Source organism: Monodon monoceros, unplaced genomic scaffold (genome assembly GCF_005190385.1).
Source record: "Monodon monoceros isolate NGI ecotype Baffin Bay Population unplaced genomic scaffold, NGI_Narwhal_1 Super_Scaffold_15, whole genome shotgun sequence".
Lineage (NCBI taxonomy): Eukaryota > Metazoa > Chordata > Mammalia > Artiodactyla > Monodontidae > Monodon > Monodon monoceros.
Genome location: NW_021703771.1, coordinates 86496804 through 86523946, shown reverse-complemented (window position 1 = coordinate 86523946; position 27143 = coordinate 86496804). Strand labels below are relative to the sequence as shown.

At 47.8% G+C, this 27143-nt stretch overlaps 1 protein-coding gene across 4 annotated transcripts; it reads right to left on the bottom strand.

Annotated features, from left to right (window-relative positions):
• Positions 1-199: 199 nt before the first annotated feature.
• Positions 200-27143, bottom strand: CCR6 (C-C motif chemokine receptor 6). 4 transcript variants are annotated; one of them, XR_003793736.1, is made up of 5 exons: positions 25122-25795; positions 15329-15432; positions 3613-3722; positions 928-3361; positions 200-376 (listed from the first exon to the last, which is right to left on the bottom strand). XR_003793736.1 is itself a non-coding variant. In XM_029224125.1 (5 exons), exons 4-5 carry the CDS (start codon positions 3619-3621, stop codon positions 2243-2245), a joined length of 1128 nt encoding a protein of 375 aa, XP_029079958.1. In that variant the 5' UTR covers positions 3622-3722; positions 15329-15432; positions 25122-25383; positions 27084-27114; the 3' UTR covers positions 200-2242. The 4 variants fall into 4 exon arrangements, 3 of the variants coding, with proteins under 3 accessions (XP_029079958.1, XP_029079959.1, XP_029079960.1); XM_029224125.1 differs by adding an exon at positions 27084-27114 and having other exon boundaries at positions 200-3361; positions 25122-25383; XM_029224126.1 differs by lacking the exons at positions 15329-15432; positions 25122-25795 and adding an exon at positions 27084-27143 and having other exon boundaries at positions 200-3361.

The window sequence follows — 27143 nt, the reverse complement described above, 5'->3', positions numbered from 1 at the left end:
AGATACGAGAAATAGATGAAAAGGAGACCCGGGAACCGTTAAAGAACAGTCCGGAGCCCTTTAGTGTAAGAGCAGAGACCCCGGCAGCCCCGGGTCCCCGGGGGCGTCGGCCTCTGCAGCACCAAACGGTTGTTGATGCACCTGTTCTGATGCCCAAGGCAGCACGAAAAAAGGATGCCATTAATAAAATATGTAGCACATTTTAGAAACACCTTTATTCATTATGGCTGAAATCTGAAAAGGGTTATGGCATAAAGAAGCAAGTTTCACTCCTCTGGGGACTGAGATGCAGAAGACCTTGATTCCAGCTTCGCCGAGTCAGCATGATGTTTCTGTGCCGGTTTTGAAACACGCTTTCACACATCTCATCAGTGCTCTGGTCAAACCAAAAGAAGCATCTGAGTAACGCCTCCTCTGCTTTGATTTCTGAAGTCACACGCTAACAGATTTGAAGGACGTGGGACCCCTGAACACCAGGGTCTCCCAGTCGGAGCCCTGAGACTGGAAGACTATTTCTACTTCACCCACAGAACAGTTTTATTTTGCAAAGCCAAAACCATGTGTTAAAAATACAGGCTTTGGATCTTAAGAGATCATGTTGAATTTCATGTAGAGATGTAGCTGAAGCGTGTAAGAACAAGAGCAAGTTTCAGATAACACATTAAATACACATCAGTATCTTTGCAGCTCGTGTCAGGACTTTTCTAATAAGCACTGGTGGGTTTTTTTGTTTGCTTGTTTGGTTTGGTTTGGTTTGGTTTGGTCGCGCCTCAAGGCTCGTGGGATCTTAGTTCCCCGACCAGGGACCGAATCTGGGCCGTCAGCAGTGAAAGCACAGAGTGCTAACCACTGGACGGCCAGGGAATTCCCGTGTTTGTGTTTTTGTAAGATGGGTTGATGCTTTTCCACTTAGGTTCATATACTTACAAAGCACTTTCAAAACTTGAGTCCTATGAACGTTTGACGCCAAGAGATTTGTTAAAAACTGATTCCATAGTTAAGCTCAGGCTTTAGGTAAAACCACTTTACTGCGGCAGAAGCCAACGTGATCCAAGCTCTCTGAGAAGCTAATTTGAAGCTCGTCACAGCCAGAGTCCCCTCCACACAGCTTTCTTCAACTCCATGATGGAAGTGAACAAAAGTTCTTACATTATTGTCTCAGTAAAGTTTCCTGGTTCTTTTTAAAAAAAGTACTCTATTTATTAAAAAAAAAAATTTAAACGACAACTCTTTAAACCACACTATGAGCTCCAACTTTATTGCGCTCTGTTAGACAAATAATTATTAAGCCCCTTCTGCACGCTGAATGCACGCAGTCCAATGGAGTTTTAGAGGAGAATTTCCAGTCACAGAGGGAAATGAAGCAAACTTACACTTCCTGACGGCCTGTCACAACCTCAACTGCCTTAGCCACCGTGACAAGTGTCTCTAGTACTTATGCAGCCACCTCTTCTGTCTCTGAGCTTGTTTTTCTTCTGCTTTTTTATGAGCTCATGCTTGAGAAATGAGAAAAAACTCACACTTTTTCACAGGGAAATGAGATAAAGCTCAAGCCAGCCCATTTTGCTATTATGACACCAACAGTAACCATCGCGATGGAAAGACGTTTAACCTTCTGCCTAAAATGAGTTACACGAGGGCATTCGTTTGTTTTTTCCATTTTTTGTTGTTTTTTTTTTTTTTTTTTTTTTTTTTTTTTTTTTTTGCGGTACGCGGGCCTCTCACTGTTGCAGCCTCTCCCGTTGCGGAGCATAGGCTCCGGACGTGCAGGCCCAGCGGCCATGGCTCACGGGCCCAGCCGCACGGCATGTGGGATCTTCCCGGACCGGGGCACGAACCCGCGTCCCCCGCATCGGCAGGCGGACTCTCAACCACTGCGCCACCAGGGAAGCCCATCCATTTTGGGTTTTTAAGCCGTGGGATGTTTTGCGACGACCAGAAGAAATTGTGGTCTAGGGCTGCTTCGTGAATATTCCTGAAAGTGTTCACATTTGTCAGCAATTCATTTTCATTCAGCATTTCCCAAAGCCTGTTTTGCAGAATGCCAGCCAGCAGGGACGGGGGCACAGAGCATCCCCGTCAAGTGAGTTTGGGGGACGCTGCCCATCGGTGCCTGCTGGCACCCCGAGCGCGTGCAGCCCTGATCTTGCAGGAAAGACCCCGCTCGCTTTGGCTTCGTGTCCACACGCCCCGTGCGTTTTTGTCCTGCCTGTTCGCCCGTCCGCGCCGAGCCTGGGGGGCGTCACATGGTGAAGGAGGACGGGCTGTCGTTGTCCGCGGTCTCGCTGTTCTGCCGGGAGGTGAGGGTGTCCGAGTGCAGCCGGGAGCACGAGAAGCCCGGCGACTTCTGCCTCCTCTTCACGCACCACAGGTCCTTCGTGATCTTCAGAAAGTAGCTTCTAAACTTCTGACCGACGAAGGCATAGAGCACCGGGTTGAGGCAGCAGTGCAGGAAAGCCAGGACCTCGGTGACGTTCCTGGTGTAGCCCAGCAGCCTCTCGCTGCTGCACGAGCGGTCCGTCCTGCCCAGGTTGACGGCGGTCACGAGAAGCACCATGTTATGTGGGATCTGGCAAGCCAGAAAGACAAGGACCACGGCTATGATCACGCGGATGGCTCTGTGCCTTTTGGAATTCTGAGCTTGAATTAAGGTCTTGACAATAAACATGTAGCAAAATATCATAAACACCAGCGGGATGAAGAAGCCGAACAGGAGCTGCAGCCCCAGCATCAGCAACTTCCACCGGATTGGCTCGGAGACGGCGTGGTACCTGGGCTCGCAGACGTCGCTGCCCTGCAGCTTGTACTTCTGGTTGAACATGAAGGTCGAGCTGGAGATGAAGATCGACACCACCCACACGACCAAACAGATCATCCTGTGGTGGGCCAAGGCTCTGGACCGGAGCCGGAAGGACTTGGTGGCCTGCACGATGGCGATGTAGCGGTCCAGGCTGATACAGGTCAGGAGCAGCATCCCACAGTTAAAGTTGATGGCGTAGATGCCCCGGGTCAGTTTGCACATGACGTTGCTGAAAATCCACTCGCCAGTAGCGTGGTTGACGGCCCAGAACGGGAGGGTAAGGACGAAGAGGATGTCTGCGACGGCCATGTTCAAGAGATAAACGTCTGTCATAGACTTGGCTTTCTTATAAAAAGCAAAGGTGACCACCACCAAAATATTGCCCAGGAGGCCAGAGACACATATCAAGGAGTAAGCGAGTGGCACAAATAGCCCAGAGAACTTTCTGACCTCCTGCAAGGAACATAGAAAGCTATCAACATCGAGAGAGTAATCGGAACTGTTAGCGAACCCAAAATAATCCTCATTTGCATCGTAGATGTTGGTGGAATTCATGGGTTCCTGGAAAGTGAACAAAGACAGAGTTGGCAGTAGCGTCATTTTCAAGGAGCACGACTGACCGAAATTACACTCCCAACCAAAATAAAAAAGATGCTCAAATTATACCCCAATAGAGACGTTAAAAAAAAAAAAAGTATAGTGACAACATCAAATGCTGGCGAGTACGTAGAAAAATTATATCATGTCACTGGTGGGAAAATAAAATGGTTTAGCCACTCTGAAAAAAAAAAAAAAAAAAAAAAGATGCTCACCTCTCTCATGGTGGTGCTTGATCTGGGCAGAGAGTCCGGGCCTGGACTAGAAGGGGAGTGGATTTTCAACTCCTCTGGCTCACAGCGGAGAGAATAGGAGAGAAGTGAATCTAAGGAGGAAAGAAAGCAAAATGCATTACAGTTAAGTATTCTCAGAGAGCCAGAGAATTAAGGAAATAGATTTCTTCCCATTTCAACACAAAGAGTGCACAGCATACTATTTTACACAGAAATATTCATTTAGAGCTGGTGTCAGCAGTGTCTTTCTGTAAAAGGCCAGATGGTAAATATTTTAGGATCTTCGGGTCCTGTAGTCTCTGACACAGCTACTCAAATCGGCGGGTGCAGTGTGAGCAGCTACAGACAGCTGCACAAATGAGTGGGCGGATCAGACATGGTGCCATGGGCTGTGATTTGCCGATCCCTGATCTAGAGCATAAAAAAGGGTGATATCAGCAAAACCACAGATCTGATCTGCAGAAAAAATCTTCTGCAAAATTCAAATTAATTACGTTCACAAGAGTCCACTGAACAAAACCTACAGAAGTGTAGCTGTTGCTAGGATACTTGTAATTTATAGCCCTAGCCTGAAACTATTACATATAATATTAAAGGCTGGGTATATATTTATGGTTTTATATATATAATCCTGAAAAGCCACAGATACGTCCAATGGACAGTCTAGCTAACGACCACTAATCTACTGGGGCAAACACATCATAGTCCTCAGAAACCAGAGTTTGGGAAGGAAGGTTCAGGTCGGCGTGGTTAGGGAAGGCTCTGCGGACAGGCCCACTCTGGGTCCTTGGAGAACAGGTCACCTGCAGGTGACCGCTCTGGCTGAAAAGGAATACTGAGCGCTGCGTGTTTGTGAAACGGTGTGACCAGCCTGGCCAGGTCAGCCTGACCGTCCAAACAACCTTGATGGAGCATGTGACATGCTGGGAATGCCCAGAGGGGGGACACGGAGTCCAGGCTCAAGAAATTCACCAGGAGACTAAGAAAGGATGGCAGGACTCTGAAATCTATCATTTGAAACAAACAGGAAGGAAAGAAGGATTCTTTGCTCTTCCCATACTCACTCATCCTTCTTTGCTTGGTGTTCATCATCCTGCTTTATGATCCAGCCCCACCCCCGACAAAATCCCTGTCCTGGAATCCTGATACTCCTGTGAAATGCACACTCCCTCTCCTTCAGCTCCCCCCTTGCCATGTGGCCCAGCAAGGTCAAGAAGACGGAGGAACAACAGAAATGCGGGCGGGCCTCAGAGGCTCAGACAGGAAGAAGAAATGTGTCCCATAACACATCTACCTGCGCCAAGTCAGTCCCCACCTCCAGAGTCAACACTGACATCTGGGGGAAAGATTCGGTAGATCACAGAGGGCACCCTGAAGGATTTTCTGAACATACTTCTTGTATCGTTTGATTCTCTCGCTGTTGCTTCCCAATCACAGATCAGGTGGCCTGAACCCACTCCTTCCCGGATGCCTGGACAGAGTGTTCGCTGCCGAGGGTCCCTGCTGTGGACCCAGGACTGCAGGGAGGCTGGGCTCCCCTCTGCACTTTTGCAATTGCCTGCAAGTTTAGAGTTCTAATGGGCACTTCAGAGCATGCAGAAGACGCATAATACAGAGCTTCTGTTCTGCGAAAGCATACTGAGGAAGTAGACACGTCGATCAGATTATCAGATTAAACGTATCAATCAAAACTCAAGACTTGTGCTTCCAGCCATGATGGATTAACAGAGACCTAATGCACCTTACGCATTAAACAACCAAGAAAGCCTGTAAAATGCATTAAATCACAGTTTACAGACATCACAGGACTAAGGTCCCCGACAGGAGACCAGTGAAGTGGGCAATGGCCTGAGCTCTGCGATGCCCCCAGCTCTCAAGGGGAGCAGTTCCCAAGTGCAGAGCAGGGGGGTAACCCAGAGAATGGCCCTCTTGCTGAGTTGAGGAGACCGGGACCAGAATTCAGGGAGGCCGGGCGGCTGGGAGAGGAGGCCCTTCACACAGAAAAACGAGGAGACCAGCAGAGTGGTGTCCTTAACAGGAAGCGACACGCGACTGGGGGAAGGACCACCAGAAAGGATGGGCAGCGGGGTTCGCAGTGTCCCCCCAGGCTGGAAATAGCTCCCACGGCCAGATCGCTGTTGCAAGAGAAACTAGTTGATAGCCTCCCTCACGTTAAACTTTATTCTTTTAGCGCATCCAGCCACTCTCCCCCACAGATATATATATTTTTTTTTTTCTTTTTCTTCTTGCTTAACTGCCGTTTGAAAATGATCGTTCTCTGGTTAGAATTGAACTATGCACCTGGTGTTTACTTCTTGGAGAAAACACTCCCTAACAACCCCTCCCTTGTGAGCCTTCTTCATTCCAGAAAGAAGGTCATGGCACGATAGCCTCAAGGACCACCAGAGCCCATCTTGGGACCACCTGACGCCAGCTTTGATGGTTCTGAAACTTTGCTGAAGTCAAGAAGAATGTGCCGCTTGACCCTTGTCTGCTGCCCGATTTCCCACCCCGAGACTATAGAGCCTTTCGTACACTCAAGGGAGGGCACATCTTGAGGGCACTAGCCTGCTGTGGCCCCCTTTGCCTGGCAAAGCAATAAAAGCACTCTTTTCTACTTCACCCAAAACTCTGTCTCCGCATTTCTACTCGGCACCAGTAAAGAGAGGCGGGGTTTCGGCATCAGTGGCAACCATGACCTTCCACATCCCAGGGCCCTGGGAGCATCCTCAGAAGGGTGCCATCTTAGGAGTAATGGGGTTAAAATAATCTGACGTAAATGCTGCTCTGGACCTGCCGTCCAGAGCAAAGCCTGAGAGGAAGTCTCAAATGATCCATCTGATTCCAATAATACAGCTACCTTCCAGAATAAAGCCCAAAATTATTTAAGGAAATAAACAAAATTCAGCCTTCAACATGTAAAACTCATAATGTCAGGCACCAAACAAAAATTTCCAAACCACAGTAGATCGAATGTTTGCATTTTTGTATGCTGAAGCTGAACCCCCAGTGTGATGGCAGGTAGAGATGGGGCCTCCCCCCACAATGGGATTCGTGCCCTTACAAGAAGAGACACGACAGGGCTTGCTTCCTTTCTCTGCTCTGCACCCTGTGGGGACACAGTGAGAAGACTGCAGACCAGGAAGCAAGGTTTCATCAGACCTGGATCCTCTGGGGCCTTGATCTTGGATTTCCCAACCCCTAGAACGTGAGAAATAAAATGTTTGTTGTTTCAGCAACAAACAACAATTTGTGGTAATTTGTTATAGTAGCTCAAACTGACTAAAACACAGACATTTAAAATAACAGAAAAGTGTGACCCGTGATCTACACAAAGAAACAGAAAAATGACAGAGATGATAGAATTAGCACAAAAAGATGCGCCAACAGCTACTGTAAATATACTCCACATGATCAAGAAGGTAGAGGAAGGCATAAACATGACGAGGAGTGTCATGAAAGATATAAGAAGACCTAAGAAAGATCCTATAGATGATATACACAATATGTAAAATGAAAATACATTGATTGGGGCACTTCCCTGGCAGTCCAGTGGTTAAGAATCCGCACTGCCACTGCAGGGGGCATGGGTTCGATCCCTGCTCGGGGAACTAAGATCCCACATGCCTCACGGCGCAGCAAAAATAATAATAATAATAATAATAATAATAATACACTGATTAGGGTTAACATCACACTGGACACCAATGATGGACACAAATCAATTGTAATTCTATGCCCCAGCAACATTTGGAAATTGAAACTGAAAAAAAAAATCATAATAGCATCAGAAAACATGAAATGAAATACTTATGAATACATCCACCAAAATGTGTACATATCCTGAAAACTATAAAACATCGCTGAGAGAAATTAAATCATCTAACTTAATGGAAAGATATGTCATAGGTAGATTAAACAATTCAATATTGTTAAAATGTCAGTTCTCTCCAAACTGATCTACAGATACAACAAAACCCAAATCAAAATTGTGGCAAGGGTTTTTGTAGAAATTGACAAGGTAAATCTAAAGTTTATTAAGAAATTCAAGGGATTTAGAATAGCCAAAACAACTTTGAAAAAGAGAACAAAATTGTAGGACTCACAATACCTGATTTCAAGGCTTACTGTAAGCTACAGCAATTACGACAAGAGGACAGATTCATAAATCAATAGAACAGAATAAATACAGATTTTTAACTAAACTACCAAGGTAATTCAGTGGGAAAAACAGTCTTTTCAGTAATGGTGCCAGAACAACTGGATATTCATGTATAAAAGTTGATCCAAACCCCTTATATCACACCGTAGGCAAAAAACTAATTCAGAACAGGTTATAGAGCTGTATGTGAGAGCTAAAACCATAAAACATCTAGAAGAAGACATAGGAGAAAATCTTCACGCCCTTGGGAATGAAAGAGATTTCTTGTATAAATTGCTCAAGGCATGAACTGTTATAAAATTGATAAATTGTAACTGATCAGAATTTAAAACTTCTGCCCTTCGAAAGGCTTCAGAAAATGAAAAAGACCATTGCATGGGGAAAAAATTGTAAATTTATATCTGATCATTGTGGCCAGCATATTCAAAGAGCCCTTACAACTCAATGTCAAGAAGACAAACAACTCAAGAAGAATCAGGCAAAAATTTTAAGTCGATTCACCAAAGAAAATACATAGATGTATTTATAAGCACAAGAAAAGGCACTCCATGTCATTAATTATTAGGAAAATGCAAATTAATACTGCAATAAGAAGTCGTTTCATGCTCACCAGACTGGCTAAAATCAGAAAGGCAAACAAGACTGTGGAAGACGATGTGGAGCCTCGCGTGCTCACCAAAGTGGTGGGGATGCAGCACAGAGACCCGCTCTGAGAAAACAAGTCAAAGTCTCTCATAAGTTAAACACACACTTACCACGTGAACCACGAGTGACCCCTGCGTGTTCACCCAGGAGAATGAAAATGAAAGACTTGTACTCAAAGGTTTATTCTTAACAGCCCCAAACTGGAAAGAACCCCAGTGCCCATCAGCTGGGGAACAGATGTGTGGATTGCACCCCATCCACACACTAGAACGCAGTCAGAAGATGAAAAGTGGATACTGACGCCCGCTCCACACACGTGAATTACAAAAGCATTTTTCTGGGTAAAGAATTCAAACATATAAGACCCATGTACCGCATCATTCCATTTATATGAAATTCTAGAAAAGGCAAAACAATAGTGGCAGGAACCAAGTCAGTGATTGCCGTGGGTGAGGGGTCGGAAGAAGAGACTGGCTGGGCCAGGCTCGGGAACTTTTTGTGGTGCGGGAGATGCTCCCTGTCAGGACGGTGACTGTTGTCAAAACCCACTGAAGGGTGTACTTCAAATTGGTGACGTTTATTGTTATAAATTATGCCTCAAAAAGCTAATAAAAATAACGTGCACACAGCTTCACACAAATGCACTGATGCGGGGGACTTGTCCTCACTTGGGACTGAGCAGGTTGTGGAAGGTGTGTGGGAAGAAGGACTTTCAAGGACTCCAGAAGGAGGAAAAGGTACAGACTGAGGGAGGGGTGGGCTACAGGTGCATGGGAAGGGGGCTGGGAGCAAAGCAGGAGGGGATACCACGGAAGCGGGGACACAGGGCTGCCGTGGAGACCACGCTGCTGGGGAGCGGTGCAGGGACCGAGCCCAGACGGAGTCCAGACCTGGGGAGGCAACATGGGTGCTGGTGAGACGCAGCTGCGGGGTGCTGGGGTGTCAGGCCTTCATACCATATGGAGGTGGGGTTGGCAACGGTGGGAATGGCAGCCCAGTTATAATGCGGTAAGGGATGACCCAGCATGCTTGGCCCAGCTGGAACCCCACTTAGGGGAGATACTTTTTAACCACACTGTGGTAGAAATGTTTTCTGAATTCAAATTGAATTCAGTTCAACCAATGTTTATGAGTATCTACTGAGGAGAAACACAGAGGATGCAGAGATGCATTGAACGTCAGCTCCAGCTTCTAGAAGCTGTCAGGTAAACAAATCATTATAAAACTGCGCAATACTAGCAATAATAGTGGGGTGTACAGAAAAACAAGGGGTTCCCTCTGGTAAGGAGAAGGCCAGGGTCAGGAAAGTCTTTGTCATGAGTGTCGGCAGGAGGGTCGAAGCTGGCACCACAAGAAACCAGATATTCAGGCCATGCTGCTGGGGGGTGCGCTCCAAGCAGAGACCTTAGAAGTTCGGTCTGAATTATGTCTGTTCCTGAGACATTATTTTAATCTCCTTTGATTTACTCTTATTTCTGATTAGAATGGCAGAATAAATCACAATAACCCAAATTTGTAAGTTCTGCATCTTTCAGGGATAGTGTTACATAACTGTTGGGTGTAAACCATATAGAAATCTGCATGATGACAAACATAACGCTTCTGTGGTTGAGAATCAGTGTTCTCAAAAAAGGCTGCTCTCAGGTTGACACGTGCGCGAGGCACTCGCCGTCACTGGAATAATTCACCCTGCCCCAGGCCACCATTTTCATTACAAAAATCATGTGAGTCGTTTGGAGGAAATTGTGCTGGTGACAGATTGGCATCAGGGGCACCACAACATGGAAAGAACCTTTCTTTTTTCCTCAAGTAAATTATCTCAAATCCCGAGCAGCAATAGTCAACTTTTTGGAGAAAGAATCTGCGGACTTTCTATTACGAAAATTGTGCTATTAAGACGTTTTGAAAATAGATGTTTCGTACCTTCTCTAATGAACGGAGAGTTAAGTATATGTGTGGTAATTTGTTATGGAAGCAATAGAAAGCTAAAATAATGCTCAATAAACGTAGCCTGTTAAAAGTAACTGATGCTTTATTTTTAGGCCAAATTATCGCAAGGCTTAGAATGAGGGACGTGATAGTTTCATCAAGTCTACGCTGATCGGACTTACACGGGAATTTTGAGTTGAGCTACGGAAAAAGTGGCCAGCTGGAATCAATTGAAGCCAAGTGGCTATGACGGTGAAGAGAGACCCCCATGTGCCAGAACTGGAGATGTTCCACCTGAACGGAGGGAGGGCCAGGGAGGAATGAGGTCATCAACTACCCACAAGGTTGTCATTCGAAAGAGGGTCTAGGCTTACCCGTCCCCGCACAGGGTCAGAATGTGCCCAGTGAGTGGAGACGGTATCCACAGATTTGACCAAACATTAGAAAGAACACTTGAACCGTTTCGTAAGAATGACACGAGCTGCCTTGGGGGACGGCAAACTCTCTGGCAGGCACAGTGGTGAGTCCTTAGAGAACACGAGGTGGGTGTGACGTGGGTCAGACCTGCTGAATCAGAGTCTCTGGTGATGAGCTCTTTGGTGAGGAAAGGGTTGAAGCAGGTGCAGCTCTCCCTTCCAGCTGGAGACACGGGGGCAGGACTAACCTTGACCGGCCTCCTTGGAACCAAGCTAAGTGCATTTGCCTGTGGAGGCCCTGACGGAGAAGCTTTGAGGTAGACAACACCCTTGTTCCTGGATGTGGAGCATGGGGGCCGCTGGAGCCCCGTCCACGGGAGGGTGCAGGGCACGGGAAAGAGGCAGCCTCCAACTGTGCGGTGAGCAGGTCAAACCTGCAGAGCCCTGAGAGCAGTGTTTTCACGTGTGCTGCTCATGTCACTTCATATTGATCTGAAACCAAAACCCACGTTTAGTAAGCTGTATCTGATGGTTCGGGGCGCCTCCAGGAAAGCGATGTCACCCTGTGCCTGTGCTTGCCTGTGTCTTCTGAGTCATCAGTAAAGTTGGGGGTGAGGTAAGCTCTGGAGTCCTGTGCATGTCCGCTGTGATCATGGACCATCTCCTTTCACACTGTCTCCGGGTTACTCTAATGCACGTTTGTGTGTGAGAACTGGGACTTCACCGCGAATTCCAGCGTCCAGCAACTTAGATCATTGGAATTTAGATCAGCATTTAAAAGTGAGTTCCTGGGAGATGCTCTGGGTACAAAGAACAGCGGGAGAGAGGGAGAAAGGAAGAGCAGGGGAAAGATTGCTCTGGGGTTGAGTGAGATTGGGCAATGCTACCACCTGCATCCTCCTCTTGGGTATTTATGTCACGGTTTATTACCACGGCTCGGAGCCTTGCTGAGTAACCACACCTTCCCAACCCGCCCACCCACAGGAAGTTTAGAGCCGGTGTTCTTTGGAAAACACTTTGGAAAAAGCTGACCTAGAGAAGCTATCCCTTCCTTCCTTCTTCCTTCCTTCCTTCCTTCCTTCAAGTATAAACGCCAGGCCCACATGCCGCCCGGTGGCCAGCAGCTCCAGGCTCTGTGCAGCGCTGGCACTGCCTGGTGGCGAGGGATGTCACTAAGGCGAACAGATCCCCTGTCTTCAGGCAGCAAAGCTGGTCTCCACGCCGGCCTCCAGCTAGGGGTGTGTCCACCACTCAGACATTGCATGAAAGGGGAAGTGCACGGGCCTCGCGCTAACTCCTGATGGAGTCTTTTCTCATCGTGGACATACTCAGAATTCATCTATTATTAAAAGATATATCTTTTTTTTTTTTTTTTTTTTTTTTTTTGCGGTACACGGGCCCCTCACTGTTGCGGCCCCTCCCGTTGCGGAGCACAGGCTCCGGACGCGCAGGCCCAGCGGCCATGGCCCACGGGCCCAGCCGCTCCACGGCACGCGGGACCCTCCCGGACCGGGGCACGAACCCGCGTCCCCTGCATCGGCAGGCGGACTCCCAACCACTGCGCCACCAGGGAAGTCCCTAAAAGATATATCTTTGAATGGCTTTTCGTCCGTTTATAGAGACACACAGTGATAAGTTGAACCTTCATATGACATTTGCATTTAAGATTTGAAACCACAAATATATTACTCTTTTAAATGAAAATAAATGTGCTAAAGTTCCAAGGTTCAACGTATGCACATGGTGAGAGCGTCTGCCTCCTAGTTGTCACATTTCAAAGATTTTGTTACGACCCAGGAAAAAAAAAAGTGTTACTTCAAGGAAAACTTAATGTTACTTAATTAGATGAACATTTTTAACATAGTGTTTTAAATGCTAATTTACTTTTTTTTTTTTTTTTTTGCAGTTAAACACTGTGGCTTCCTAGTACCATTTTCATTAGGTACAATATACAAAAGAAGGTATCTCTGAAACTAACAGCTAATTGACTACTTCATTCAAAAATGAAAAGAATAGGGCTTCCCTGGTGGCACAGTGGTTGAGAGTCCGCCTGCCAATGCAGGGGACATGGGTTTGAGTCCTAGTCCAGGAAGATCCCACATGCTGCAGAGCAGCTAAGCCCGTGAGCCACAACTTCTGAGCCTGTGCTCTAGAGCCCACAAGCCAAAACTACTGAGCCCACGAGCCACAACTACTGAGCCTGAGAGCCACAACTACTGGAGCCCGTGTGCCACAACTACTGAAGTCCATGTGCTTGGATCCCATGCTCCACAAGAGAAGCCACCACAATGAGAAGCCCCTGCACCACAAGGAAGAGTAGCCTCCACTCACTGCAAATAGAGAAAGCCTGTGTGCAGCAACGAAGACCCAACGCAGCCAAAAATAAATAAATTAATTTTTTAAAAAATTAAAAAAAAAAAACTCCAGGCAGTGCCCCTTCTCCCTACTCAGCTGCTCTCAAATCCATCAGAGGCCGCCCCCCGGGTCTCCACTTCACAGGAGCTGCTCCTCTGCTCTGGTCTTTGAGGGCTTTGGAAGCCCTCTGGTCACATGCAGAGGACCAGGGACAGGCAGAAAACAGTTTAGGTCATTAGCAGCCAGCGTCTTCACTGGTATCAGTTGACCAAGGACAGCCTCGCAGGGTCTGTCTGTCAATTACTGGTCTGCTCTCTGTTCGGACCAGGAGTGGGTGGCAGCAAAAAGGAAGTAAGATCCCCAAGAGAAGAGAAGAGGTGGCTGAAAAAGCAGAAGGGGGTGGGTAACAGACCAACTTCAACCTTTTTGTGCATTTGGCCAAGGGCAGACTCTACCCAACAAAATTAAATACAGGGAAAACATGAATAATTTTAACAAAATATCATCAGCAAGGAAACCGTTAAATTTTTTATTTAAACAAATTTAATAACAAGTTTAATAGTTTGTTAAAGTTAAAGCAGAAGATTTTAAATCTGTGTTTATTTTCATAAATAGTGATGGCCCACAAGACAAGGAGCAAGAACTAAATGTGTACGTGTACATATGTTGAGTACATGTATGCACATGCATACATGTGTGTGTAATGTGTATGCGTGTCACATTGTGTGTATGGGTATATGTATGTATGTCATGTTATGCATTGCATGCATGTGTGATGTGTGTGCATGTATATATGTTGTGTACACACATATAGTCAGTCATATGTAGGTATATTACATACGGGTGTATGCATTGCATGCGTGTATGCGTGTGTATGTTTGTTGAGTGTGTGGAAAGCGGGTGTGCACGCTTGAAATTAAGTTCTAACTACACACTGGGCATTGGGATCACTGCTTTACATCCATTATCCCTTATAGCCTCACAAAAACCCTCTAAGGTAGACTTATACCCATTTATAGATGGGAAGACTGCAGTTCCTCTAGGGCTGTGAATTAGAGACCTAATTCACCTTGTCTCCAGCAGGTCTTACTGGAGGACTATAAAATTCCCACAAGATCTTAAATAATATGTTTATTTTTAAACGATATGTATATCAGAATCTCACAAACTACAAAAGTAAGTATTCAATAAATGTAGGTTCTCTTAATTCATTTGAACCATGGGTGTTTTATCCTTTTTTAGATGAACATCGGTGGAGCTGAAACCCTAGTCTGGCTTCCTTCTGCTTTTGAATAAGAGTGGTTAAGAAAGAAGCCAGAGGGTTTTTTCCAGTGATTGGTATATAAGTTTGCATTTTTTTTCTTTTGGTTCCCTTTGCTTCTTTAAAAGCTCACTTTTACATTTTCTTTTTCATTACAGAAATTAGATTTCATATCTCTAACCATTTCCAGAATTAGTGATTAATTAATTCAGACCTTGCACTTGTTTCTTTACTGATCTCTGCAATGGCTGTTTTCTGCAGCCTCGTAGGCTTTGGCTGGAGCCACGGCGGACTCTTCGAAAGACCACTGCGCATTCTTTTATGGTCATGAGACACTCACTCCACAATCATTGTGGCATTTGCAGCCATTATCAGAGCTTTTCGTGTATTTCACTGAGTCTCATAAAAATTTCCACCCAATCAATTTCTCTTAAATGACTGCCTGAAAAGCTCCTTCCCAATCAATCCCCAGCTATTCGAGACCCTCACTCGTCATCTTTCCGTGCGTAAATCACCTACTGCGTGGCCGCCAAAACATTATTTTAGCTCAGGTTTTAGCTCTGCAAACTCTTTACGTACTTATTTAAATAAAGAATTGCTCTCCAGACAGGTGCCCCCTGGACTTTTCCCCTGTGAAGCAATGCCCGAACCATCGCCCAAGCTCCAGTTCGAGGCAATTAGAATGAAATCACTTCCTGTACATTTAGAGGGAAAGCGAGCTTCCTGAACACACAGTACTATTCCTAAAACTATTAGGACACTGTATGTGTGAAAGTGAGAAATGTTTCACTAAGTGTAAACACAGACAACATGCCAGCATTCTGGAATTCTTAAGAGTAAAGCACTTCCATGTCTAATATTCCTTAGATGTGGGTATCAGAGAAGAAAATACACTTTTAAAAGGAGTCGAGGGGGCTTAGCAGGGCTCACCTTGAGAAACGCCGTGATCCAAAGTGCCCAGTTCGGTTACACGCCCCTCATGACACCCCAGGAACGCACAGCACCAGTGTGATTCTCTTAACCAGATGCACTTTCTAATGGTCATTAAGAAAAAAGCAGTGAGAGACCAGAATTAACCAAAAGCAAATCGCTGAATTACCACTTCCTATGTAAAAGGAACGCCTATTTGCCCAAATACAGATGGTTAACCATCTACATCCTGCAGGTTATAAAATGATCATGTGACTCCCTGGAGCTGGTGGTAAAGCTGCTGAGAAGGGAGGGACCTGGGTGCTGTTATCTCCCAGAAGAAGGACTCTGAGTTGCCTTTCAAGGTGTGACAACGAGTTTATGCTCAAACACTCACTCCGTCTCCTGGTCAGTTACCTCTGGGAGCAAGGGCGCTTTGCGGGCTGCCTGGAGAGATTTAGAAGTATTTAGAAAGGGCCGTGTGAGCATTGTGGTTAGTGATGCAGCCTCTGGAGCCCCCTGCCTGTGTTCACCCCGAAAGCTGTGCACCGCAGGGAGGTACTGACCTTCTTCACCCCTCATTCCCTCCTCTGTACAATAAAGACCATGACGGGGCAGCCTCAGAGTGTCACGGAGGACAGCAGCCTCAGTTCATGTGACGCTGGTAGGACAGTGCCTGGGGTGGGGTAGCTACTCAATAAACACTAGTTTTTTGGGGGGATAAAAAAAACACAAGTATTACTATTGTATCATTTGGGATCAAAAACACCATGTGTGGTGATGGATATTAACTAGACTTATTGTTCATTTCACAATACATGTAAATATCCAATCATTATGGTGTACACTTGAAACCAATATAATGTCATATGTCAATTCTCTCTCAATTTAAAAAAAAGAAAAGCGTGAGAGGCTAAAAGGCTGGGCACCTGATCTTTATGAGATGGTAGGTGACAGACCTAACAAGTGCCCTGCCATTAGGTATAGCAGTTGATGGAAGGAAAAGCAATTGATGAGTCATCTGGAGACTCATTTTTGGGTACAAGTGATTTAAAAAAAAAAAAAAAATGACAGAAAAATAAAAGAATTCTGGAATCATAAAAGTGTTCACCATGATGTAGTGTGTTGTGATTCAAGTCTCAGGAAATAGGTTTTTTTATTTTTTACTTTTTTCTTATACATTTATTTATTTATTTTTGACTGCATTGGGTCTTCGTCACTGCGCGTGGGCTTTCTCTGCTTGCAGTAAGCGGGGGCTACTCTTCGTTGTGGTGCGCAGGCTTCTCATTGTGGTGGCTTCTCTTGTTGCAGAGCACGGGCTCTAGGCGCACGGGCTTCAGTAGTTGTGGTGCACGGGCTCAATAGTTGTGGCTTGCGGGCTCTAGAGTGCAGGCTCAGTAGTTGTGGCTCACGGGCTCAGTTGCTCCATGGCATGTGGGATCTTCCCGGACCAGGCCTCGAATCCGTGTCCCCTGCATTGGCAGGTGGACTCTTAACCACTGCGCCACCAGGGAAGTCCCAGGAGATAGTTTTATAAAAAAATTTATAGCAAAGATCAATTAAAAGCAAGACCAGGTTGACTGACATGTTCCCTCCTCCTTTCTCTTTAGCTTCCTTTCTCTTCCTGAGTCGAGCAAGCTGCCCACGGCCCACCCTCTGCTTTGTCTTACTAAGAGCTAGTCAGGGGTCTCTCCTTCCTACAGACCCCAGAACGCAGCTTGTCCCCAAGTCTGAGCAACACTGAACGTGGACCTGTCCCCTTGTCAGCTTCTCTGGGGAATCGTCAGCACAGCGGGACCCTCTTCCCGGCCATTGTGGGTCATTTCCCTGCAAAGTTTCTGCTCATCCCTGTCTCCTTCCCCAACCCTATAGAAGAAAAGCCTTTTTCTGTTTGACTTTGAGGTACTTGCCGACCTCTGATCCCAGGGCACCGATGTCACAACAGTCCCATTCCCTCCCTCACAATGATCCTTTTGAATGTCATTCGCTTCTTTCCAAGTCCTGACTTGTTTTTCTCTGATGGAGCTTACAATTTTGCATTGACACGGGTGTCCCATCCCCTCCTCTGTTTGAAAAGAGCCCTTCACGTGACATCCCTCGGGGTCCCTGACCTGGACCGCTGATCCCTGGATGGAGAGCAAGGGAGCGTGTCCTTTCTGCCTTTCCCACTGCTGCCCCGTCACATCCCCTGCTTCTCATCACCACCCACCACCTCCTCCGAGGTCCTGCTTCTTGCTTTGGGTGGAAGCTGCTGGAAGGGCTGCCTACCAGGCCCCAGGCTCCTGGCAGAGGAAAAAACAGGCCACCTCAGGGGCTGGTGTCACGCACACACCTTTTCTGCCCGTTCCTTCCGAAATCCCCTTTGATGGTCTTGTTTAGCAAGAAAGTGGGAAGGTAAACCCTTTTGCAGCTCATTATCACCTTAGAACTGGCCTGCCTAAAAGCAAGAAAAACAGCCTTGACTTCGCTGAGGACCAAGACAGAACGGTGAGTAGGATTCAGCATGTTGAGAAAAGCGACACTGTGAGGCCACACGACGGGCCAGGAGGCTCCATCGCTGGAGCCACACGCTTCGGCACCCATGCTGGCCCGCCTGTCAGAAGAGTGGGAGACACCCCCAGGAGGGACCACTGTCCCTCACACGACTTCTCTGCCCCCAGAGGGAGGAGAATCCGTAGAGGGTTTGGCCCTGGCCTCCAAGCAGCTCCAGCCCTGGGCCTCTGGCCTTCCCACGCCGTCCACGAGGCTGCTCCTCTGTGGGACTCCAGACCTGTGTGGTCCTCATACGTCCTTTGCCCCAGCACCCCTTCTGTACTTCAAAGTAAAATCCAAATTATATGTCACCCTTGGGAAGCTCAGACCATTTTGTTTTCTCTCTCTAGAACATGTCCCACGTTACAGATCCTGGGAGCTCTCACCTCATTTAAATAAAATCTGCTGCTCATTTGCATGACATTGTGAGGGATGTAAAAAGCAAGAAGTACACAATGCAGTGATGCATTTTACATAAATAGTTTCCAGTCTGAAAGTCTGACCGTAGGTGTGAAAAATTCATTCAGAACAAAGTCCAGGGACAGTTTGGTAAATTAATACCACGGCCGAATAGGAAGTGCTTTACACTCTGCGGTGAGGCTGGCTGTGATACTCCTGTGTAGGTCTGGGCTTCCCGGGGACCCCTCCTCTTAACTGCGGGGTTCACCCTGGGGTGTGGAAAGGCAGCTCGTCCAGCTGCAGGTCCCTGTTTAATTAGAAGGAAGGGGAGTCTTGGCCACACAAGCAGGGCAGAGAGTACGAGTGGGCTCCCCTAAGAAGGAAGAAGAATTTAAAAGGAAAAATAGGAACTTGAGAAATGTGCGTACATTATACAAACACACTTTTTCATTATAAGAGTTAAAGTGATTTTAGGCAAAAATTTCATAAAGTTTTTCAATCAAATGGACTTCCTCACACATGGTATCGAATGTTCCTTTAAGGGACAACAAGGTGGTTTTTTTAAATTCTTTCTTTCTTTCTTTTAATTTATTTATTTTATTTTTGGCTGTGTTGGGTCTTCGTTGCTGCACACGGGCTTTCTCCGGTTGCAGCGAGGGGGGGCTACTCTTCATTATGGTGCGTGAGCTTCTCATCGCGGTGGCTTCTCTTGTTGTGGAACATGGGCTCTAGGCACGCGGGCTCAGTAACTGTGGTGCACGGGCTTCGTTGCTCCGCGGCATGTGGGATCTTCCCGGACCAGGGCTCGAACCCACATCCCCTGCATTGGCAGGTGGATTCTTAACCACTGCGCCACCAGGGAAGACCCATAACAAGGATTTCATACATTTTCAACTTTGTGGATAATTTCCAAAGACGCATGACGCCCGGATCACCAGTATCTGCCGATGGGATCGTGGCGGATAAAGCCGATTGTCTTTGGCGTTTCAGAGGACCTCGGCCCTCACTGATTAACAGTTCCGGTGTCTGATATTTGCCGGCCACTGTGCAGGCTCAGCAGATGGTGGTTTGCAGGGTTTCTGAGGGACACGCTTGAGTCTTGGTTTGGTGGCTGGAGTGTTGGGATATCGGGGACCTGGAAAATGAACACAGCTGATGTCGGTGTTACCTGTATCTTAATGAGATGTCCATTTCGTGTGCCAGATAGTCTTTGGAGACCGCCAGCTTCAATGCCTTTTCTTTTAAAACAAGCATGCGGCTCACGTGTCAAGAGGTAAAATCTATTTCCCTCTTCTTTGGTCTGGACTGGCCTTGCTGACTGGCTTGACCAATCGTTATGTCAGAAGCAGTGATCCGGGATTCCTGAGGCTGGCTCACAGGAGCCCTGCAGCTCCCCACTGGGCTGTGCTTTCTTTGGAACCCAGCCTCTGTGCTGGGCTGAGAAGCCCAGGCTCTGCAGAGAAGCCATGTGTGGGCAGCGTGCGGAGAGCTCCTGCTGAGACCCCAGACGACAGCCAGCCCCATGGAGCCTTCTGACCACTCGGGTCCCAGCCACCCTCTGGGTGTAACTGCATGACAGGCCCCTCCTGAGGACCGCTCAGCTGAGCCCCGCCAACCCCAGAGCCTTGAGAGGTAATAACAAATCTTTGTTCTGAGCCACCACAGTCGGAGGTCGTTTGCTGAGCAGCAATGAGTAACGGGAGCCGTTCTCTCCTCTTCAGCTTGAGCTCTAATCCTCTTCTGAAGTAACGAGGTGTGTTACAAATAACAACAATCAAAACAAAAACGGACTTTCTTTGTTTAAAAACTATCCTCCCCAAGAAAGCCAACAGTGAGAAGAGATGCTAGAAGTGGGGGGATAAGAAATGTAAGCCAGCGATGCTGTTGGAGAGATGAAGCCGGGCAACTCTAAAAACAGAACATCTCATCCAGCAGCGGCTTAGGTCTGTGCCCTGTGGTTTGGCTTGGTAGCTTTTCCTCCATCTAGAAATCCGGAAATGCTATTCATCAGATTCTGCCAGCAAATTCCCCAGTAGGGACAGAAGTGCGTTTTACAGACGGAATTGTCAACCACGCTGACCCCTCGTATTCTGGAACTGACAAAGATTTCGGGTTGTACAGCCTTCGTGTTCGGGGCACATGCTGTAGCTTTGGGCCTGCACAGTTTGACACTCTTTTTCACTCTACGCGCTAAACGATCCAGCCTGAACGTTGTACTGCTAGAGAGCCAGGGGCACACCGATCTCCTTTGCCTGCTGTAAATTAAACTCTCAGATAGCTACCCCGTGCTCTACACTACATACAGAGGCGCTTTAAAGTATGTGATTTATTTCCTGCCTTTAAGGGACTTCCACAGTTGCCAAGGTGAGGCGCAAACACATGACATTTCAGGCAGTGAGTTCAAGGCTGAGTGATGCTTCACAGGACTGAGAATGCGAAGAGCTTGAGCAGGCATAGAGCGCAGTGTCTGTGGGGACGGGCCAGAGCTCAGCCAGGAGAGCTGACCCACTGGCCAAGTAGGCAGGGGGAGGGGGCGAGCCTCAGGGCAAAGGCGTGGTCACCGTCCTGGGCCAGCCTGGGCAGCCGTGGAGGGGCTGGGCTGCAGTGGGAAGTCGAGGAAGGCTGGCCGAAGAGCTGGGACTTGGTCTCAGTGACGACGCAAAGATGTGGCAGTTTTGTGAGCTGTGGAGTGACAGGGAGCAAGTTCCCAGCACCGACGTGGACAGGAAACCGTCCAGAGGTAGGCAGCCCAGAGCCCAAGAGCGACTGGCAGGGCTGATGGCTCACAGCCAGGCGTCTCGCTGTTCCCCTCACCCTGCTCTGTTCATGTGCACGAGAAGCCTAGAGGGTGCTGGTGCTGTCAAACTGAAACTCAGAAATAGAGCAACTTCCTCAAGTTCACGCATCTCATAACTTGGGAGAGCCAAGACGCAAAGCCATGTCATCCGACCCTGAAGTTTATGCGTTTCTGGGATAAATGTGAAGAAGAAATGACGTTTTGAAAAATCAGTAAAAAGCAAGAGGAAGAAGGAGTAAAAATGATGCCAGATTTTCCACCTCAACAGAAATAGGGAAATCGGAACTGGAAACTTATTTCTAAGTTTCTAACATAGTTCTAACCAGAGAAGGTATAGAAGCTGATGTAAGGGGAAGGAAATGAGATTCATTTAAGGTACATGGGGTGTGAGGAGACTGAAGTACTGTGTAACCGGAGAGTCTTGACTTTAGATCTGGGTCAGCCACGTGCTGGCCACTTTTGAAATTAATTCCTGGGTGTCCGTCTCCTCATTAATAAAATGAAGCGGAGAGATTTGTGAAGGCTTCAGGTGAAGATTAGAGACACGGGAAGTGCAGATCTCCCGCATGTTTGGTGCATACCCCCAGAGCTGACCTCTCCCCCCTCCTTCCCCTCCCCTCTCCCTCCTCCCTCTCTGCCTCCAACCCCTCCCGCCTCCCCTCCCCCCTCTCCTTCTGTCCTAAAGAGGAGCTCTAGCATGAGATGCAGGGAGAGTTATGCACAGGAGGTTGTAACTGAACTCAGAGACGCAGATGAAAGCTCTGGGAGCTTGCACTTAAGCACAGGAAACAGGAGAACAGATTGAAGTGAGGAAAAGGACAGAAAAGAAGTGGCCAGAAGAATAGGTCCCTTGAAATCAATACAGTGTTACTGGAGCAAAGGGAGAAAAGTGCTTGAAGAAAGACCTGCGGAGTAGAGACTCTGAGGACTGAAACTGACCTCTGGATTTAATCACTCGTGTTTACAGTGCTCTTGGAAGATAAACTTCCAGTCTGAATGCTCAAGTGAAAGCTTTATGATAAGGATCTAAGACGATAGTGTGGCCTCAGGAAATGAAGACCACAGATGTAGAAAAAAAAATTTTAATTGGCTGTGGTAAACAAGTTCCTACTGCATAGCACAGGGATCTATATTCAGTATCTTGTAATAAACCATAATAGAAAACAATATAAAAAAGGGTATATACGTATAACTGAATCACTTTGCTGTACAGCAGAAACTAACACAACATTGTAAATCACTTAGACTTCAATTTTAAAATGCATAAATAAAAAATCAAACAAAAACCAAAACCTGGCAGTAAGACGCCAAGAAGTAGAATGGCGTGATGGAGGCAGCAGGCACAAGTGAGGCTTTCTTTTTTGAGCCCTGGGACTGAGCAGACACCACTGCTGACCCCACTCCACACCCCTGGCCCACGCCCGCTTTTAGCTGCGACTGTGGGAGCAGAGACTGCCCCCTGCACAGTCCCCATCTCAACGCCCAAAGCGCTGGTCTTCTGACTCCAGGCTTTGCTCAGCCCTCAGGCACAGCCCAGGAGTAGAGGAGCTGGTGTCCCGACGGACCAGCAGCGGGAGGGGAGTCAGCCCTCACGCCACAGAGATGGGAGTCAACGTTTCACGCCAGCAGCAGCCGCCCAGCCCCCCTCCTCGTGGGCTGCCAGGATTAGGGTGGCCAGCCGTCCTGGTCTCCCAGAATGCGGCTGTCCTGGGCAGACCAGGACCTAACAGAAGTCACGGCACTGAGGACCGGGGGCGGGGAGCCCTTCTACTCAGCCATGGCGAGGGCAGGGCGTGATTAGGGAGATGAAGGGGCCTGGGACCAGCACACGCCAGGAAGGAGGGGGTCGCGAGGGGACCTCAGGGAAGATGCAGCCTTCGGTGTGTGAAGAAAGCCAGCAAGGAAAAGGAACGGCCTTATTCTCCACTGTGCCAAAAGGAGGATGTGGGCCAAAAGACATGAGAGTGGAAGGAGGTGGTTTCAGCCGGGAGAAAGGAGGGATTTTGAGACACCCAGGCTGCCCAGCCATGGAGTGAGTGCCCTCCTCCTGCTGATTTCCCCAGACATGCTGGGGAGAGAAAGGTTCTGTTAGCTCGTGTGCCAGAGGAAAGGGGGTTAAACAGAAAAGATTAACCCGATCTAAAAAATGAAGCTCTGGGAGGTGGTGGAAGGAGGGAAAAGCTGGGAGGAAGGAGTGATGGGGTGTGGGGGAGACTGTGTGGAGGAGGGGTGTGGGGGAGGGTGTGGGGAGGGGTGGGGGGGGGGGGGTGGGGGGGGCATGGGGGAGGGTGTGGGGGAGGGTGTGGGGGAGGGGTGTGGGAAGAAATATATTGAAATGATAACTATGGTTGCTTGGTGGGGGGGCTAGAAATATAAGAAATATAATTTTGTTTCTAAATCTTTGTGCTCTCCATGTATTTAATAATGAGATACATTGGTTGTACAATGAAACAATCTCTGAGAACTGTAAAAAGACTAATTGTAGTAACTGTTGCCGATATCACTAATGTTCACTTCTGGAAAAATTACACCTTCTAGATATTTCCTGATAATCTTCATTGTCTCACTGCTCCCATATTCACCACTTTTTCCATCAGTTTCCAGAACAGTGAACATGCTATTTTGCTTCAAATCAGTTACAGTAAATGGTGAAAGGAATTGTTGGACACGACTCCCGGCTCAGAACAGGAAAACCAGAGTGAGATTATCACAATCAATGAAAGAGCTCTAAGTACCATTAAAACTAACTTCCAGTGGGATTGGCTTTTCTCAGACTTAACTTTAAAGATATCACAAAACTCTTCAACGAGGGCATGACTAATTTTATCAGGATAGACAGGATTAGATCACAGAGTGGGGACAGAAGAAAGGCCCCCTTTCCACCTGTTCTACCAAATCAAGAAGGAGGACAGGAAGGGCACTGGGGCTGGTCCCCGGCAGACACCCCATAGGAGGCCAGCAAGTCCCTCCACCTCAGGTCTGGAGAGAGGACGCCCACCCCTGACCAGAGCACATGGGAGGAGTTATGCAAATCACTTCAGCCTATTTTACAGAATCTGAAAAGGCTAAAAGTGACAGAAAAGCCAAAGAAGACTAAGCTATTTTATTGCATTTTCATTTAATTTTACATACAAGACAGTGGCTTTTAGTTTCCTAAAACCTCTGTTTATCGGTCAGAAACAAATCTGAAAGCCACACATCCTTTTATGTTGGGGACCTCCAATCAAACAATTTTGATGTTAGATAAACCCGCAAATAAAATCTGTAGCCTCCTTCCTTGAACCCGTAAAGACATCACTGCCCCAGTTCCCGACGGTGCTCTCTGTGCATGGGAGGGAGGGCAGCCAAGCAAAGGGCCTGGGGCCTCCACTGATTCATTGCATTCCTCGGTGACCCAGATTCAGGCCTCTGTTTTCATTCTGTCTAACGGGAACAGCCAGGCTGACTTATAAAGGTCCTACAGAAATGAGAAAGGACAAGGTCATGATAATGTGACAACAGCCCCACTGCTTTCCTAGCCGTCACCTCAGCAGCCACTAAGATGGCTGGGGAGAGAAACGTAACAACACAACAGCAGGAGCCGCTGCCTCCGAAACAGTAATGAGCCTTTGGATTGAGGATTTCTCTGCCTAGGCGGGGCGGAGCGGGGGGCCAGGTAGGGGTTCCGAGTGAGCAGACGGAGTGAGGGTCTGAATCCCCTCTCCAGACTCTGACCGAGCGGGCCTGCAGTTCTTAACACCCCTGGGGCCGTTGCTGCCCAGGAGGCCACACGTGAGCAGGAAAGACCAGGGGCTGCGCTAACCTGTGGCTCATCCTCCCTTCACCCCCAGAATCTCAGGTGGTTGGTATGATGAGCAGGGAGACAGACAACGGGGAGGGTGAAGTCCTTACAACTCCATGCAGAAGGAGGCTGAGGGGGGAAGTGCAGAGGCCTGGCCGCACCCCAGTCCTAGTGGCTCCTGCCAAGGGCTGAGGGCGAGCCCTGCTCTCTCTGCCGCCGGCCCTCCTCTGGTCCTGGGTGGCTGCACCTCCCCCTCGATGGCCTCGCTCACCATCTTAACACTTCCCCTCTATTTCACTCCTTACCTTCTGCTCAGACCGCCCCCTCCTTCACATCTTCATCCTTTCTTTGTTCCCTTTTCTCTTTTTTCATGCATCCAACTCCTCACTCTACTCCCCAAACAGAAGAAGTTGTGCAAAGTAAAATGGAACGCATTTCACAGATATCAACCTTCTCTGACATGGAATCCTCTGTAGATCCTAAGACCTCGCCCGGCCATCATGAAGAACTCGCTGGATGCTGAGTGTACTTGACAGAGGAACTTGGCAATGTCTAATTCACCTTGTCCTGGGGGAAGGTAATTCTGAGTTAACTTTCAACTGAGGTTGATCGTCTGCAGTTTTAAGTATTTTAAAATTTGAGACCTGGTTGATGAAATTCTGGCTCAAATGCATCTTCTAATAAAATCGCCGTGGTCCAGCCCTGCCTCTGATGCCTTTGTGGTCACCACCGCAGACGTGAGCTTTTCTCCTCTACAGGAAAGCACCAAATTCCAAGCAGCAGTCGCTCAAATACTGAGGGCTATTTGCTTGTGCGTTACATGGCCCCAGACTGAAATATATCGAGTCGTCCTCTCTGTATATTGGGGTGTTCCCATCCCACCCTGTCCTCTTTCCTGCCGCGTTCCTCCCGGCGCCTGACTCCAGGAGTGACCTTCCCGCTTGAAACTTTTTGCTTCTATAAGCTCTGGGCTGGGAAACCAAACAGCCCTACTTATCAGAACCTCACCTAAAATAAGAGTCGGTACATCTGAATGTGCACCTGAGGGTCTCCCCTGGGAGAGGGGATGGGCTCTGTGGTATCTATTTTGGCTGCAAGAGTCTCTTCTTGTGTTCATTTCCTCTTTCTCAAGTTGTCTCAGAGGCTTGATGTTATTAGATAAGAGACCTCCAGGTAGGCGAGGGCTCAGAAGGATTAGGATGTCTAGTAAGAGAAGACATACTGCAAGACTAGAGCAAACGCCTCCAGTATTGGCATATTAATGGAATAACAGTATTTTTTAAATGGCATCAATACATGAACCCACAACACAGTGAAACTCATTGCCACCCATTTGTCACTTTCACTTGAAAGATGATTTTATCATGAGAACTTCTTCCCATGAATGCAGCCTCATCCGTTCTCCTGAACCAGACCCGTGAGTAGGTCCACATGTGGATGTATGTCCACACGCGGATCTGTACCTTCTGCTGAGCTGGCTCCAGGCTGCCCCAGCCCTTCCTCCCATCCCATCCCCCGTTTGTCAGCGCCCTGGGGCTCTCTTCTTCGTGATGTGGGACTCGCTCCTGATCTAGAGCACCGCCCTGCTCTCCAGGTCCATTCCTATCCCCCTTCACACAGTCGCTCACCTCCCCCCCCCCCCCACCCCGCCCCGCCATGCTTCATCCACATTTAGATCCACCAGCACCCCTCATTCTGTCCACGGGGGCACAGGGGTGCAGCCCAGCATGTTCACAAATGGTAAGTTAAGGAGACTGTGTCTGGTTTTGGTCTGTAGAGCGTGCGTTTCTTCTTCACAGTCATGGCTCACGTAAGTGATGGCACTTTCGATGGTGGCTGTGGTTTATCAGGTTCCTCGCCACTGTTCCTGCAGTCCTTTCACAAGTGCTAGTCACCATCAGCAGGGCAGAGGCGACCTGAAGGGACTCGATTCCCCCCACATTACCCACGGATGGTGTAACTTCATCTCCCTAACCCTTTAACCACACCTGCTCTCAGGACTGCAGTTGGAATTACGTAACATAACATAAGATTACTTAGAATAACACAGGTGATGTCTCTAGAACAGTGGCCAGCACATCACGGACTCAGCAAAAGTTAGTGTCTCCCCTTCTCTCCCCACGGTGCGGCTAAGTGGTCTAAGTGACAATCAATGCCTGGCTTGATACCATGAATGTTGGCAATTTTCTTTTATCTTCAAAGCATTAAACAGTTAAGACAACAGGGATACAATGTTTCCTAAATCCCAGGATGAAATAAAAACTTACCAGTAAAGAAGTAGCTTCTTGTTCCGCAAATGAACAGCCACAGGAGTTTCCTTTCTTGAA